General features: G+C 37.0%; 1 protein-coding gene across 1 annotated transcript in view; it reads left to right on the top strand.

The window, feature by feature from the left end:
* CADM2 (cell adhesion molecule 2) overlaps window positions 1-17262 on the top strand; it is a gene marked incomplete at both ends in the record, with an annotated part of 583305 nt that overhangs the window by 404963 nt on the left and 161080 nt on the right. The window contains one exon of the mRNA XM_082279334.1: window positions 10240-10389. Coding sequence (XP_082135460.1) covers window positions 10240-10389 — 150 coding nt within the window. The remainder of the gene's footprint in view (window positions 1-10239; window positions 10390-17262) is intronic.

Genomic DNA, 17262 nt, shown 5'->3' with positions numbered 1-17262 from the left:
ACAGCCTCTACAATCTGTTAGGGCCATGGTGCTGAATGCAACTTGCGTTTAGGCATTTCTAAATTTGTACTGGCAGGGAAATAAAAGTCCATCGTATGAATGGATCTTTCTAATTAATATCTGTGTATTAACCTAAGGTTCAATAGCACAGCAGGGGAAGTTTAGGGATCTGTTTTAAAGAACCCAGGCTTATGTTCAGCTATGTGTGAGGAGCATGGCATTTGTAAATAACCCTCTTAGAGAGCACTGGAAAAAAATACAATCATTATACAGCACCACGTTCAGCAAAGCCACAGCAGCTTTTTCCTGTCTCTGCTGCTACATGGCACACATCCAGATATCTGCTGTACTAACATTTGCTCCTGGGAGGAGATGAAGAAAAAAGGGTCCATAAGGTTTCCATTGGCCTAGACAACTGAAACATCTGCTAGATTCACGAGCAGCTTGCTGGCCTAAGTCAGCAGGGAGAACTGCTGCAGATCAGCACTGCCATATCAATGGATATTTCATAGACCACAGGGAGGTAAAGAGAAAGTCAGGAGAGTATGTGATTTTATTTCAAAGTACACCGAAGTCTAATGCAGTTTTGCATAGAGTGATATCTAAATTGCGCAAAATTAGAGCCACATCTACCACTGATCTGCATGCAAGACTCATTAGGGAAATAGGTACATGGTAGAATAGCAGGATCCAATCCTCATCTTCTAATATCTGCTAACAGGAGCAATTCACCTGGTTCCCAGATGAAATTTGGCAAAAAGCAGTCACCTGAGAAAATATTCTCTTCACTGAGAAGGTTGCACTGGAAGAAGCAGCTGTCTTTCTGAAATATAGATAGTGTTGTTGGAAGGGAAAGGGCCATTCTGTGTCAGGACACCGAGCAAGCGTTGAAGCAACAATGGGAGAGGATAGAGTGGAATACACGTCCTTGTTTGGTGTAAGCTGCCTTTAATTTTTGTAGGCCAAGCCTGGCTTCTGATGCCTGAAAGTGTAGTCTGGCCTAAGTAATTTTGTTGTTTATAGTTTGGTGCCACTTAGGCTCAAAAGGGCTACTAGAGTTGTATAAAGCAGTCACTCTCCAGACCAAATTCCTGTCCTTTATTTTACTGTGTAAACCAAAAGAAGGAAAATAGCCCATCAAGTACAAAGTCAGCTTTAAAACTGTTGTTTTGTACTTGAACTTTCATGAGCTTAAACAGAGCTGTGATCTTCTCTGCACAAGAAAAAGAGTCAAACATCAAAGAAGGTAGATATCGACAGGGTGGGTGAAATCGTCAGTAGTGAAAACTTTGTGAATATACAGATGGTCACAAGTGGAAAACACTTTATTAATCGTTCTGACTTCTGCTCGGTGAGAATCAGAACTGCTTTCTTCAGGGACCGTTCCCAGTTGGCCAGGATGTGTTTAGGTATTGATCAACACAAGGTCATTAAGGGAGTTCAGATCACACCATCTGCAGGCACCGTATTCCCACCTTTAAGACAGCGTTGCCTTTTGTGTGTAACAACACAACTCTTCAAAATAGTCTTTATATTTATGAAGGGGATTTTTTTGGAAAGTATGATTGATTTGTCCATACTTTGTTCCAATGACAGAACTCAAAGATCTGACTTCCATATATTGATCCTCATTTACTGCTAGGATGGTTTTATCAGGAATGTTTACAACTACAGAGTATTTCACTGAAAAACAGCACTGATTTGGTAGTCAGAACAGATAAGTCTCTGGCCAAAATCTGTTTTTTCCACCTTTGCTTTTTTCTTCATTTACCTTTGAGGATGACATGTCACCTGAAGCAAACTGAGCAGTGAAAGTGTTGCAAGTCCAGGTAGCAAGGATTTATTTAGTGTACTAGTGCAATGACAGGTGATTCTTATTCAGACTTGTTTCCAAAACAGAGGCAGGTGGTAAGATCAGTGTTTAAATGTTCTAGTCTAATTAAAATACACTGAAGTAAAAAGAATTTCAATTCGCAGAAACAAGCTGTGGTTTAGTAGCAAATTTATCACTGTTCTTTCTGGGCATACATGTGTAAAAATATACACAATATGTGTTTACTTATATTTTAACAAGAATTAAAGCTACTGTGTGGGCAAATACTAAGGCAAACCTAGAACAGTTTTAATTTTCACTTTTGCTCAGCTGTTCAGTACAGTGAAAAGTTTAAGCTTCCATTTAAGCACAGGAGGTTCCATTTGGTGAGTGAGCTTTTGCCATGGGTGTTTGTAACTAACAATAGGCAGTTCAGTTATGGTGCATTTTTGAGGATCTCTGAATGCTTTTTGAGGTTACAAACATTCAGACAACAGCACTGCTTGGAGCGGATTTGTATAGCTGCCTCTTCCTCTGTCTTTTAACTTCTCTTTGAATGACATTTCAGAAGTTGGTGAGACAAAGTTAAAAGTGGAAGGATTTTAAATCTTGGTTGTGTTCTGCTCAGATAGAAAAAGTGGTCAAACAGAGAACAAAGACGAATAGGTACACAATAAAAAAGTTCTTGCCAGGTGGGTTACCTGCATGTTGGACTTCAAATACCATAATTTGTCTTTAAGGATGAAGGAAGGAGAAAAAGTGTATTCCTGAAGAGATGCAAGTATATTTTCTTTTATAGAAATCAATAGCTGGAAAGCCTGAGAGAGCATTTTTTCCAATAGATCTGAAATTTTTCACAAATGGGGGAAAGGAAGTCATGAAAGGGGTTGTAGTAAAATGAGCAGGAAAAAAATGAATCTACTGATACATTTTTTCTTCTTTGTGTAATTACCTTTCTGTAGAATGTTTGATTTGGAAAAATGAAAACCAAAGTATTTTGATTTTTCTGAAGAAAAACTGTTTTCTTTTAATACTGGGTGAAAAGTTAATATTTCTAATAATACCAGTCCATCTTTTCCTCTAACCAAAATTTATTCAATTATTTTGGAATTTCTAGTAATTTCCCTCTTCTTTACACATTACTTATTTTCAATAATAGTATGATTTTCCAAAATATTTTCTCCCGGTATTAACACTAAACGCTTTTATATATGCCCAGAGTATTTCAAACCAGGATTAAAACAGAGGAGAATTGTGGGAAAGGCTGTGATTGGGCTGCTGAAGTATCTGAGAGATTAGCACAGGTATCTCCTTGGAGCATTGATGTGTGAAGTAAGAAAACACAACTATTCTCATTTTGTAGATTAGGAATAAAAATGTGGTGACAATGAGGCCCAGATCCTCAAAGAAGTTAAAGTGTCCAATTCCTTACTCTTCATGTTAGGATTGGATGCTGTCCTGCTTTTAGAGAAAAAGGACTTTTCAATTCATTAAGGTACAAAGAATTGAGCATAACGCTATAGAGTGAAAAGTGACACAAAGTCTGAGCCATATTTACAATTATGAGAACCAGAAAATTCATCAGTTTGTTGTCACATTTGTGGGAAGATGAGGCTCACTTCAATTATGTTTGGATTTGTAACTTTCTCAGGAATGTAGAGTGGTGGAGGAGAATGCCTTTTAATAAGTAATAACTGAATAATGTCACTGGATACTCTTCTCCATTCACAAGCAAATAATACCATGGTGATAGCCTGAAAAGAGTAAAAAATAGTCACTTATCCAAGGTTCCTAGGAAACAGCACTGTTTGTGCCTACTCTTATTACAGCGGGGATGGGGGGAGACCCCAACATACTCTTTTTTATTTTTTTCCCCCTATTGTCTCTCTCATGCTTTTTCCTGTTTGTCATTGTGGAATAATTCTACTTCAATATGTTTTTTGGGTTTTTTTCCAAATTTATATCTGCAATCTTTTTCACTGTAATATAGTCCAAGTTAATCATATTTTGAGTTAGCTGTTGGTTTGGAAACATACACCTGAAACACAGGCAGTCAAGGAAAGAAGGAAGAAGAGGCTTCTTCCTTTTCTTTTTTTGCTGTCAGACATAAATTCTATAGTCTGAAATCAGAGGCTGTATTGGTTCACTCTTGTCCTTTGCCTTTGCATTATTTTAGTATTGCTGAAACATTTTAAAAGGCTCAGTGAGCTTGAATGCACAGTCCAGGGGTAACAGTTATTCTCTGCATCATTTCTTCTCTCTCTCCTAAACATGTCATTCTGCAGTAAGTTTCTGCAGTGTTCTCATTAATTCCAATGTTCTTTGCAAGAGGTTTTGTTACTGGAGTATGTAGCAGTTATTAGAGAACACAATTTTGTTTGGTTTGTTTCTTTTTTTAAACAATGTTTCTTCAGTGAGCAAACAATTTAAGGGATATTTTTTCCGGGCATCAAATCAAAAAGTATTTACAATCTAGATATGGGATTAAATTATTGCTGTTTAAGATAGCAAGTTCAGAAAGGTGGATCCATCCAGTTAAAGACTCTCTGTACCAAATAATGCTCAGGAAATTCTTTTGTTCTTTAAAAATGCAGTGTGAATGCAGTTTAGCATGTAGGCACTTGCTTTATTGCCTCTTGAAATAAAGCAAAGCAGGTAGTTATGCATCAGGAGTTAAACTGTCTTTTTTAATCTGTCGTCAATATTTTTACTGCTCTCTTAGGACTGTTCTAAGAAATTAAAAAAAAATTAGAGGCAACAAATCATGTAGTTTCTTCCTTCAGATTTTCCAGGACACTAACTTTCAATTTGGTATCCATGCTGGCAGCCTAGAGAAGCAGATTCATTCCCATTGCAAAGTTAGAAGAAGCACACAGTTGCACAGTAGTGCAGATCTCAGTTTATGCCTGCTGAAATGCAGTTCACAGTATCATTGCTCTTTAAATTAGATAAAGACAAGCTAATAATACTTTGTCTCCTTGGAGAGATGTTTGCATTATTTCATATATAAATTAAGTGAGAAAGCCAGGAAAGTGATTCAGTATATTAGATGTTTCATCATAATGGCTTTTTTTTCCTAATGTTTTAGTTTCTTTACTAAGAAAGAAGGCCAAAATTAATGTATTCTCCCTACAGATGCAAGCTGATATTTGAAGTAGTAAGTTGCTTGCTCTTTCACCCAAATGTTTACTCTGTTTTTGTTTTTAGGGCCTGGTCCTATTCAAATCAATATTAAAAATCAGACTGTTTTGAAAAAATAATTTGCTCAAGTTTAGGGGTTTTTTTGTGTTTTTTTTTTTTTTTATTTCCTCTGATACAGCTCTGCATTTTTATGGCCTCTGGTTTTGTCTGAGACCATGCTGTGGAGGTATCAAATAAAAAGCCCATGGCTTTGTGGTTCCATGCAAGACTGAAAAGGATAAATCTCTGCTACAGAACTGTAGGCTCTACTTTTTCCCTCTTGCATGCTGATAAACTTTATTTACCTCACAGGGACTCTGGGTAGCCAGGCCCTGTGTTGAGCCAATGTGCCAAAACACTGATAATTCTCTGCATCTCTCTCACCTCTTTTCTAGGCTATCCTCTCTATCCACAACTTTTTTTTTTTTGTGGCTCTCTGATGCACAGTGGTATGAGTAGGCAAAGCTTGCTGCACTGATGCTGTGCTCTTAATTGATACTGATGCACTCTTAATTTGTGACATAACTGTTTACTTTCCAAAAATAGACCTTTGTAGAAACAAAAGTAAAGAGAGGATTATGTTTTCTCAGTGCTCATAGCCACCTAGTCACATTTATAATTAGCCTGGTAAATTGATTAGAATGTATCACCTAAGCGTCAAGTGGAAGTGTTGAACTCATTAAAGAGCTTTCATTGTAATTGCTAAAAGTAAGAAAACAAAAAAATACAAAGCCACAAAACCAAGCAAAAAACCTAACCCAAACATAAACAAAAAACATGAAATGAACTCACATGATGAATGTTTACAAACTGGACCAAATAATGATAATTATTCTACGTAGACTTGTCACACACTGAGATAAAAATCAGTGTTAAATGTAAAAGCAGTTTAGCCATGATTTTTGGGTGGGAAAACAAAAAAGAAAAGCCTTTCTTGGCAAGAACCAGCTTGTGGCTAATGAGATATGAGTGTTGGTCCTTCACAAAGCATTGCAGGAACAACCTGTGGTAGAATATACTTAACTATAGCTCCATCTAGTCCAAATAGCTGAAATACTTTTGCTAACAAAGCTAAATTGAGCAGAGGGGCTGGAATACAGCATGATGATAACAGTGTCTCGATGCAGCTGCCTTTTTGCAGTAATTTCATTGCTTGTTGTAATTTACCTTTGCAAAACCTTGTAGTGTTTTCCTTTTCAGATGCAAAGGAATTAATAATGTGGACCATCAGTAATTTTTTTTTTTTTCATCTCTTTATCGGTGTACTCCATACAGGTAGTAAAATTGTTTGTCCTTGCTCTAGATTTGATTGAGGAGCAGAATGTAATTTGATATACTGTAGTGGATATACATATATATGGATATATATAGATAGATATAGATATAGATATAAATATATATATATATGTGTGTTTGATTGACTTGACCTGCTGGTGGAGGTTAGAAATGTCATTCCCAGCCATTTGTAGGGAGGAAAGCAAGTAATCTGGATGGGTAGCCCTGTCTTTAGCATCTGAGTTGTATTCTTTATCTCAATTAAACTTGTCAATCACCTCAGTTAATAGTAAAGTAGGAAATAAATTGTACTGAACTTACCTAAAGAGCTGTGTCCAGTGCAGTGAAATATAGGGATGTGTAAGTAAGAGCTACAGGAGAACTGGAAGGAAAAAGGGGAAAATCCCAGCCCCGTGGTAAACCTTTAGTCATACCTGGATCTGACCCTCAGGTCAAGAGGATTAATTTAGGTGTGCAAACAGGAATACAAAAAACTGGTAGAGAAATGGCATCACCTTTGTATTTTTGCCTTCTGTGACTGCAGCAGTGGGACTTCCAGGCCTGGGCTGCACACTTCAGAAAGAAGAGGACACGTGGAAGAGGGCACAGAGAAGAGCCACAGACTAATTAAAGGATTGGAAAAATGTGATCTCTGCAGAAAGACTTGGGAGCTCAATTTATTTAGATTATCAAAAAGAAGGTTAATGGATGATATGATCACAGTCTCTAAATGCCTACAAGAGAGATTTGATAAAAGAGGGCTCTTCTGAGCAGGGGAAAAGATTTAAGAGCCAGTGGAAGCTGGATGCTATAGTGAGACAAATTCAGAGCAGGGGTGAATTCTGTGGTTTTGTTTGAACAATGAGGACTGTTTCTCTCTGAAATAAGTTACTGAAGGGTCATAAATTTTCCATTACTGGGCTTCTTAAGCCAAGGTGGAATGAATGCTTTTGTTAGAGGACATTAACAGAAACAAGGTCTCTCCCACAAAATACTGTCAGATTCTCAGGAACCAGAGGCAATCTTTAGTGGCATAAACCACTTCTTTGACATTTTAACTGCTGTGTTAAAGGGCATGATGCTAATGTTTTCTTTAGTGTTCACCTGTTCCATATAGGGTTCTACAACCTCCTTCAGTCCTTCTGGACCCAAAGTGCCTTCTTCAGTATCCCAAGTTAGCTGCAGATACAAACACTAAAGTGAATCTCATGAGTTTTTCTTTGTCTTCATTTTCCCATCACTTACTAGTATTTTTTGTCTTCATTAAGAGATGTGCAGTACCCATTCATTTGGACTTGCTTTATCTAGTTATCTCTGTCCTGTACAGGCTTCCTTCTTTATACTTGGGCTACTTTCCATGTTAAATGTCTCCTTTTCTCTGAACCTCTTCTCCACTCCAAGCTTCCCGTGAAGCTCTGTGCATCTTCTGCAGAACCACACAGATTCTCTCTTCGCAAGGGATAAGATGAACATTTTGGTCTTCTTTTTATATGCTAAATTAATTCTTGTTTCCAAATAATTAGCAATCACTGGGGTGGCCAGAGAAAAGAAAGTTCCGACTTCTTCAGGTTATGGCATCTGCAGTTTCCATTTATATGGTTGATCAGAATAGTTTATGTACTGACCAGAGATGAGTCTGACTTGACAGTGAGTAACAAATGATAGAGTGCATGCACACTGACACCTTCATGATAAGAGCTGTAATACCAGACAGAGAATACAGGGTAATTATGGGGAGATCTCCTAAACTGTGTTAATAAGGTCCTAAATCATTACAGCAGGTTTTTTATTAAACTACCTCCCATTCCAGTTCTTTAATGTAAATGACAGATTTCACTGTGCTAATCTCTGGCACTAGGTTCTGTTTAATGCTTCTTGTAGGCAAAAAGTATTTTAGCCCACATAGTCTCCTATTCACAGCTCATACTTTAGAAGGTTATTTCTTTGGTGAGTTGCCTGTAATTTAGTGGAAGTAACAACAGGCTGTGTGCATTTTTCTGGATTTTAAAAATTCTAATTTAAATGATAAGCAATTTATGCAATATCTTGAGCTTCCTTGACACATTGGAATTGAAAGAGGAGAAATGGAAGGAAATGACAAATCTTTTCTGTTTTCTTTTTTTCCATCCTTGTTTATTATTTTTCTCTCATCACTGTATTTCTCAATGTGTGGTTTTCAAGAAGCAGGGTTTGATTAATGAAGTGTCAGATACAGAGGATGTCATGAGAATTTTGGCATTTATTATTTGCAGCATTTAAATTAGCCATGGTATTTTTAGTATTCCTTATTTTTAATTTACTATGTCTGTTATCCTGTTGATAGTAAATCCTCTTACAGTAAATATCAGTACACAGTAAATCTTGATCTTTAGACAACTGTAGTTGATATTTATACAAAAATTATAATAGTTATTCAGATTTGCATTTTGGTGGAAATATTTTATTTATTTCACTGATGGGGGTGCTTATGTTCCATGTCTAAGGCCATCGGGATTATTTCACATAGGGAAATCAAAATCTGGCTAGAATTATGTTTTTGGCAATATCAGTAGGTCAAATAGAAGTTCAGTTGTTAATCTTTTATTTAGTACTTCCTTACTCTGCTCCTCTGCAAACCTGTATCCTAGACAATAGATTTCCATACTGCCATGCTTTTATATTGAAGACATGCCTCACTTTAACTTGTTTGGGAACAACTCTGATGAGAGGCACTAAAATAGGATGTTTCTCTGAGGGTTTTATGCTGGATTTATGATTCTGTATTGTATCATTAATGGGTATTGTATTTATTATATCCTTGATGCACTTATGACACGTCTATGAGCTTGTTCTCTCCTGTAGGACTGTAGAGAGATTTTTAATTCCTGACACATCCCACTTGAGCGTCAGTCTTGGCATTATACTTCTTATGCAAGCATCTCTACCTACTCTTCAGTGCTTCTTTTAATAGAACCTGTGTAAAAGAAGGAGAAGAAAGAAGCATACGTTTCATTTAGAGTATTGGGTTGCCTTTCTTTTGCATTGTACCCTTAAATAAATAATGTATCTCCTAGATAACAATCATACATTCAGTGATGTGTCTTGTTTATTATTGAAGGCTTTTTCTTTCCCCACCCATGTTAAAAATCACTTCCATGGTTTTGTGCTCCCTTCTTGCAGTCCTGTTTGTCAGAACGTGTTGTGCTGTTTGACAAGGGGTGTGCTATTCTCACACTACATAAACACTTTAGCCTAACTGTGCCATTGAAAATGCTTGTGATTCAAGAACCTGACTGATACTGCTCCTGCATTGTGTAGAGGCATTTGGAAATCTTCCCAGTGACTTTTCAGCAAGCACTTAATGTGATTCATAATGCTCTGAGATAGAATCACAGATGTGAAAGAGACCTACTGCATCATCTCTTCTGTTTTCATATGAGATCAGGTTATATTCCCCCAACAGCATATGCATCAAGTATTAGATTCACACTACATTTGCTCTCCAACAACGTTCCAAACCTGACACAGAAAACATCATCCTGAGAGGCCTTTAAAATGTATAAAAAGAAACAGAGAGTCAAGGTTGCCCCGTCCCTCTGTTTTAAAAACTGTGGATTTTTATGTTATGCTTTCAGTGATGTTTTCAACAATGATTTAACTATATTGCTTGCACTGAGATATCTTTGGGTATGTCTGAGGAGATAAAATTGCAGAGTATTTCTTTGGAACTAAATAGTTATGACTTGGGGGGTGGGGGAGGAATCCTTTTTTCTTAATTCATCTCTCTGTTTCTCAGGTACAGAGAATATATTGTAAATGTAATTAAAAAAAAAAAAAATTATACTACCTTTCTTTGGTCAGACTAGATCACACTGAATTCCAGGTCCGTGATCTGTGGGAAACTGCTGCAATAAATTCAATCCTATAACTTAAATATTTTCTTTTTTTTCTCTTATTCTCTTCCTTTCTGCATCCCATCCCTCCCTCCTCAGGCAGCCAAGGGCAGTTCCCACTCACACAGAACGTCACAGTTGTTGAAGGGGGAACAGCAAATTTGACCTGCAGGGTCGATCAAAATGATAACACCTCCCTCCAGTGGTCAAATCCAGCTCAACAGACACTGTACTTCGATGACAAGAAAGGTAAATTATTTCCTGAACTCATGCTTCTGCACCGTTTTTTCTTATAAGAAAGAAATGTTTAAAACCATTTCTCTTTACTACTCTAATGTGAATGTATTTCCTATATATCCTAAGACTAGATGTTTTCTGTTACATGATTGTTTGTTGGGTTGTTTTTTTTTTTGACTGGGGTTCACTGAAATACTATCTTGCACATTACACTATATTTAAATTATTGAAGGAAAATAATAGGATTAGAAATTCTTATTGTAAGATAATTTGGAAAATGCTGCAAAATATCTAGGTAGAGAATTTATGGGTGGCAAGAGGTGGCAAGAGAAGTAGTATCCCATAAAACTTGCGACTTGTTTTTATTGGTGTTGTGCATAAATATGTATTCTATATATTTTTACATTTATGTATATAATCCCATAGTTTGTTTCTGGTGTACAGTAGTCTGGTTGTTAGTGAAATGCACAGTTGCTGTGGTAGGTGTTCTTAACAGCTAATAGAAATACCTGTATTTTGTGTCCTGATGTTTCCAATGTTTCCATGCACAGATTTTTAAAATTTTACTTAAATGGGGGAAGAGAAAAAGACAGGAAAACATCCATTCCTTACAAAAAGAAGGACATTATTTTGCAGTGGTATATATTTCTAGACATTGATTTGAACTGAAAAATCATTGAGTTTTACATAATAGAATGCTAATGTAAAGATTACACTAGATTCTGTAAAGAAATTTAAGTTAGGAGTAATAAATTCATCACTTGCCTTTAAAAAATGTGAAAGCTTCGGTGTTGTATTCAGTGCTACAGAAGTTCAACAGTTATACTTAATTCTGGTGCTTGAATTTATTTTGAAAGGTGCTCCATGCTCTAGAACATATTTCAACAAGTGCAGTCATTACTCCGCTTAAAATAAAAGAGCTGCTGTCCAAATGCTCTGCTGAATGATTACAAGACTTTAAAACACCTTGTAGGACTGAAAGCGCTTTGTGGATCCATGCACTTCAATAGAGGAGAATCTAAAACCTGTCATTTTATACCTGCAGAAGCTGCAATCAAAATATGGTTTTTTTACTATTAATATAATAGCTGAATAGAATCTCTTGATGGTGTTGAAGTGGTTCCTTTCTCTTTTATCTAATTTCCTGTAGCGTGTAATCATTTGATTTGCAATTTCTTTGAAATCGTAAGTACCTTTTGAATGTAGGATTGAAGATGAGAGGTTTATAAGGTGCAAACTTTGCAGCTGTTAAGTCCTGTGCTGTAACCTTTGTCCACATGCACCCCTTTATTTTATCTGTAGTCATTGGTGATCTGGGGTGGGTAAGTAATGCCTGCAAAACTAAAAGCAGAGAGGCGTTGTCTACTGATAGAGCACATCAATACTCAGAAAATCTATATCTTTTATAAAATAAGTGACATTTTAAAGGATGCTGAGAAGGACGTGTGAGGACTGAAAATACATTAATTTGAGCATTGTAGCCATTTTGGTGTGAATTGAATTTTCTGTGTGGTTTAGCTAAATCTTTACTTTTACAACAAATAATTGAAGTCTGCATTACTTTTTAGTATAATGAATTAAAGCAACAGAATTTGAATGGCATACAGAGTAGTAAGTACTAGAAGCAATTTATATTCCCCACAGGAAATGTGCAGAGCTGAAGTGTGTAAATTTAAGGGACCGCAGTCTTTATTGAACTTTTAGCTTGTCCCAAGACTTGAAGGAATATTTGATGATTAATTTTATGGAGGAATTACTCTGCATCTGTTGCACATGAAAATGTCTTCAGGTCCTTTAGCTGGAGATATTAAGTCTTATGTTGGCAGTGGTTTGCACTCTGTGTGATATTTCCAGTCTCAAATATACTAAGAGGAGTGAGCAGTACATCCAATTCCTGCATGGAAAACATTCTGCCACTTCTGAAAGTGAAGTTACAGCTTTCACTGGCAATTTTTCCTGTTTGTATGTGTATGGGTTCATATAAGTAAGAAAGACATTCCTTTCACATGCCTTTGATGCTTGCATTATTGAGCCAAACTGGAGAGAGGTATTTATTAGTGGTTTTGTCAGGAAATGATGGCAAGTGAAACTGTAAAGGCTTCCCCTTTTTTTTCTCTCCTTGTTTCCCACTTCTCCCAGCCAGGCATACAATTTGGCTATAAAAAAAGCAGCTTTCTACTAGAACCAGTCATTGCATTTAATTTATTGAGAGCAGTGCCTCTGCCAGAGTCTATTCAAACCTGTCTCTTATTGTTAGCCAAAACCAACCTCCAGGTCTTATTCATCCTTTCAACACCATGAGCATTGCTTTTTAATAGCTGTGCTTCTCAAACTCTGAAAATTAATGGAAACTTGAACAGCCATAGAGTTATGTTCTGTGTAAAAAACAGAAGCTCAGACAAGGCGCGTCACCAGCAGCCTTTATATCCGTCAGAGCTGAGTAACTCTGGGTGTTGCCATGTTAGGAAATAAGTCACATTTGCTTACTTTGAACTTTACTTCCCTTCAATAGGTTATTTTCTACTTATACGAATGACACATGTAGGAATGGGAGCATATTTCTTTCATGTCTGGAAGCATAACACAAATTCAAGAAATCTTTTTGTTGATAGCTGTATATTTTAATAATTATGAGAGAGTCAAATAGTAAAGTGAAGGAACGTGTGTAAGTATCAAAAGAGGGTTGAGAGTGCAGCAGAATATGAGGGAGATGAGAGTTGTCATTGTATATAATAATTAAGGTTAGAAAAGACCTTTAAGGTCATAAAGCCCAACCATTGACCTTAGGACCACCACCATATGGTGCAAGAGGTGCCAAAAATAGAGCAAATTGTCCATGCAGTGAAAAGCCCTCCCCGCTGGATTGTCCTTGGCAAGACCCATTCTGTGTTCACGCTTCTTTCTCAAACAAGTTGGTTCCTCTGTCTTGCAAAGCCATTTTTTGACCAAAATAGAAGTTCTTGCAAAAAAGGGAGAAAGACTCAGTCACCTGTGCCTTTCATATTTCTGTGCCTTTCCTCGTGGGGTTAATTATTAGTCTCCAGTTTATTAAAAATGGGTGACGTATGTATTATGAAGAGCACATTCATGTAATTTTGCACTCTTCTGAGCTGTGGTGCAGTCATTGACACTGAAGTTAGGAGTCATCCTTCCTTTTTCTGTTTTAGGTATTTTAACGTACAGAAATGCAATGAGCCAAACACACTAATACCAAAACCGCATTATTAAAATTACTCTTCTCTTCCCCTAACATACTGTCGTGGCCACCTCTTTCTAAGTACAGATTTTTTTCTCAGTTAAGAGGATTTTGTGGCTAGTAAAGAACACTTTCATCCCAACCTTCACACCAATTTAATATTTATTTAATATTAATAAAGGAGACAAGGACTATTTTTAACTTGGGACATTTCTGGCACTTGGCCTTTACAGTCTTAAAGTGATATAGACAGAAAATTAGGAGTGCCTTGTTTCAGAAAAGACAACGCTGTGGATTTAGTGAACGCGAAATCACGGTTCAGAGGTTGTTTCCAGGTCTTCATCACTTGCAGTAGGTGGTTTGGTTTTGTTGTAAATTTAGGTCTAAAATGTGTTTGACTCGTTGAGGTGATGGGAATAGGGAGAGGAAATAAATCCTATTTTCTTACAGGAAATTAAGTTACAGCTTTATTTTAGTATCTAACCAAGGTGAAACTGTTGCTTCCCTCCAACTCTTTCTTTGATACTCTAAAATATATTAAGATTTGAAATAACTTTGTCTTTTTTATTATTCTAATGCAGAGTAGCTAAAATATACGAAAAAGAAATGTTTGATCTGGTGAACTTGGTCTCATTGATGACCTATCTCCTTGCTGTCCTTTTTGGTACTTCTATCTTTTTCTGGTTCCTCTACCTCAGAAATTCAAGGGCATTTTGTATCAATTTGATTTTTAATTCTTTCTCTTTCATTTGAAACATCAAGCTTTTACCTGAAAGTAAAAAATACTGTATTGAATAAGTGGATACATGTTCTTAAATGTTAATAAGCTTAACAACCTTACCTTGGTCTCCAACCCCCTGTGCTCCACCAAGAGAATTTTAAAGATTGTGTCTTCCTTAAAAATAGGAATTCACAACTCACCCTAAGCAAGTTCAGATTCTCTGGAAACAAATGCAAATTGCATGCTGCACTTGAAATGAGTCTTTCCCTACACAGTTTTCAATTAAAATGAATAATTGCCATAGAAACCTCTGTATCACTTTATGCACCCAAGTACCTATAATTGCATAGCTGCCTTTGGAAGAAGCACAATGTGCAACAGTGTAGAACTGGCAGATATTATTTTAAATTAATGTAGGTTATTTTAGTTTATCTTCACTGGTGTCACTTCTTAAGGATTTTGAGAGGGCAATAAATGCTGAGAGACATAAATATGAATGCAGAGCTATAAGGAAAAGGCCACAGCATGGAGGCAGAGAGATAATTGATAAAGAGAAGACTGAAAAGAACCTTTATGCAACTTGTTATAGCAGCCATCTTCTCATATTCCTGTTCAGTAGGGGGAATACAGATAAATACAGAGCAGGATATTGAGTTATAAAGGAGGTGTGTACAATTGAACAATGGCTGTTGATATCAAAGGTGTTTAATCTCCTCAATATTAAAATGTGTAATTGGACTATAAAAAGGAAGAGAATCTGTACCTCGTGTGTACATACCTAACAGTTTTGCTCAGTCAGGCAAGTGCAAGTGTAAAATACCTGCTCTCCACCTTAACAGGGAAGTTTGCAGGTCTGTTGATAGTAAAACAAGGGTGTGTTGACATTGACCACGATAAGTTTGCCACAAACTGACACAGATTTTGATGAGACGTGTGCCTGATGCTAATCATAGGTGGGTACATGGCCCCTGTGCTTTCATCAAGTAGTAGCACTTTCACGTCTTACTGAAAAATTAGAAAGGATATTCCAGTCTCAGGATTATTCATCCCTCAGCAGCAGAATATATTTCTTTAGATGACCTTTGATTTTTTACATGTAAGAGTACTTGGCATTTATGTAGCTCCCTATCACCTTGAAAGCTTTCAAAGATAGTGGTGCACTAGGCAAGGGTTGTGAGAGGGCACTGTTCTTGCAAAGCTCTCGAGAGCTTCCCTGATAGGCACAGTGATCTGGTGGGAACACATTTGGGTACAGCAGCTGCCCATGAGGTTCAGCATTTGCTCCCTCTCTGGGGTGGCACTATTATGTTGGAACTTATGTGAGTTTAGAGAGAGGCTGTGTCTCTAATCAAACCATCATGACTGTTGGGATGGTCAGCTGTGCTATCAGCTCCATGAAAGCAACTCCTGACCTTTTGCTTTCTCAACAGAAAGATATTTAGAGGGAGACTGAAATTTGCAGTGTACAAAGCATGGGATTTTAATTACAGTGTCACGTATGTCAGTTTAGAAGGATTCATTAGTGCAGAGAATTTTTTCTGACTATGACACTAAAATGGTGATTGAATTGCCATCCAAAAGGCTGGTCCTTTCAGGTATGAAAATCCTGTCTCTCTGATGTTATAGATACAAAACTCCATTCTAGTTAGCTGTATTTATCCTTTGACTTGTTTTGTGGCAGCCAGGCTCTGGATATTGAATTTAAGTATAAACCAAATCTACAGCATTCTCTGGTGATCCAGCCTCAGATTCTAATCTGCATAAACAAGCAGAGGTACGTGTGAGTTACAAAAATAATTGAGGACATTTCTGACTGGAGGGAAATGCTGAACTTGCCTCTTGTAGACATTTAATGATTCTGGTAAGCAGTTGAATTTAAGATGTAGGTGTGCAAGTAGACAGAAGGAATTGGCTTGTACAAAACATGAGTCAGAGAAGCAAAGAAAATAACGTTTCTTTTTGCGGTAGAAAGGAAAGTAGAACATACATGGTTTAAATTAGTTATGCAGGACAGGGAGGCAGACAAGCTGTATTGCTGGGAGTATGGAGAGCCTTAGCATTTAGGTAATGTGAAATCGAGTAGCAATGATGAATGGACTTACATCTCCACCTTCACATGCTCTGCCTCCTGTTACATAATTGAGTGGAGATGGTATCAGACAGGAGATGATGGCCAAGTTTAACCCCATCCTAGGGTACACATATAAATTAGAGATTCACTGTTACTTAGAGTTTAATAGACCCTTTCACAGAGAGAATACCTTGTAGTCAAACTATGAAGTAGCATGAAAAACAATGGGAAAAATGCAAGAAAACGATACAGATAATTTCTGAAGTATTATATTACAGCTAGATAAGTTTGGAGGAAGTTATACAGAGGGATGGGATTTTATCTCATTTTTTTCTCCCTGAGCTGAAGAGCAATACTTTGTAAATGTTTATAATATTTGGGAGGCTTCTAGCACTTAAAGAAAAGAATTATATGAGATAGAAATCCTATTTTTACACAGAGCTTTCCATAAAGATCTTTTAGAATAGTCGTTCCAAGGTATGTAGTTGAGATCATTTTTTTTTCTGTTGGTCATATCTGTTGATTCCACAACTATGCCAGGCAAATATCAGTAGTTGTGTGGCCAGCTCTTATCTTTCCTTGAGACCCACTGTATGACATATAGGGACAGATAACCTGGGTTAAGTCTTTCAGCTGCAATTTTATTTCTTACTTATGGGTTCTTGCTCTCACTTACTCCCCTGCAAGGGGTAGGGGAGAGAATCAGAGAGGCAAAACCAAGAAAAGCTTACAGATCAATGTTAAGAGAGTTTAATAAGTGAAGGCAATGGGAAGAAAAAATTCCAAGTAGTGGAAAGGCAGTCACTCACTCCGTCCCACCAGCAGTGTGATGCACCAGCCCGTCTCCAAGCAATCCCTACCTGGGGAAAACAACTCCCAAGTTTTGTTATTGCTGTA

Source organism: Coloeus monedula (assembly GCF_965178545.1).
Source record: "Coloeus monedula genome assembly, chromosome: 3".
Lineage (NCBI taxonomy): Eukaryota > Metazoa > Chordata > Aves > Passeriformes > Corvidae > Coloeus > Coloeus monedula.
Note: the sequence above shows the minus strand (reverse complement) of the source record. Positions and strands in the feature narration are given on the sequence as shown.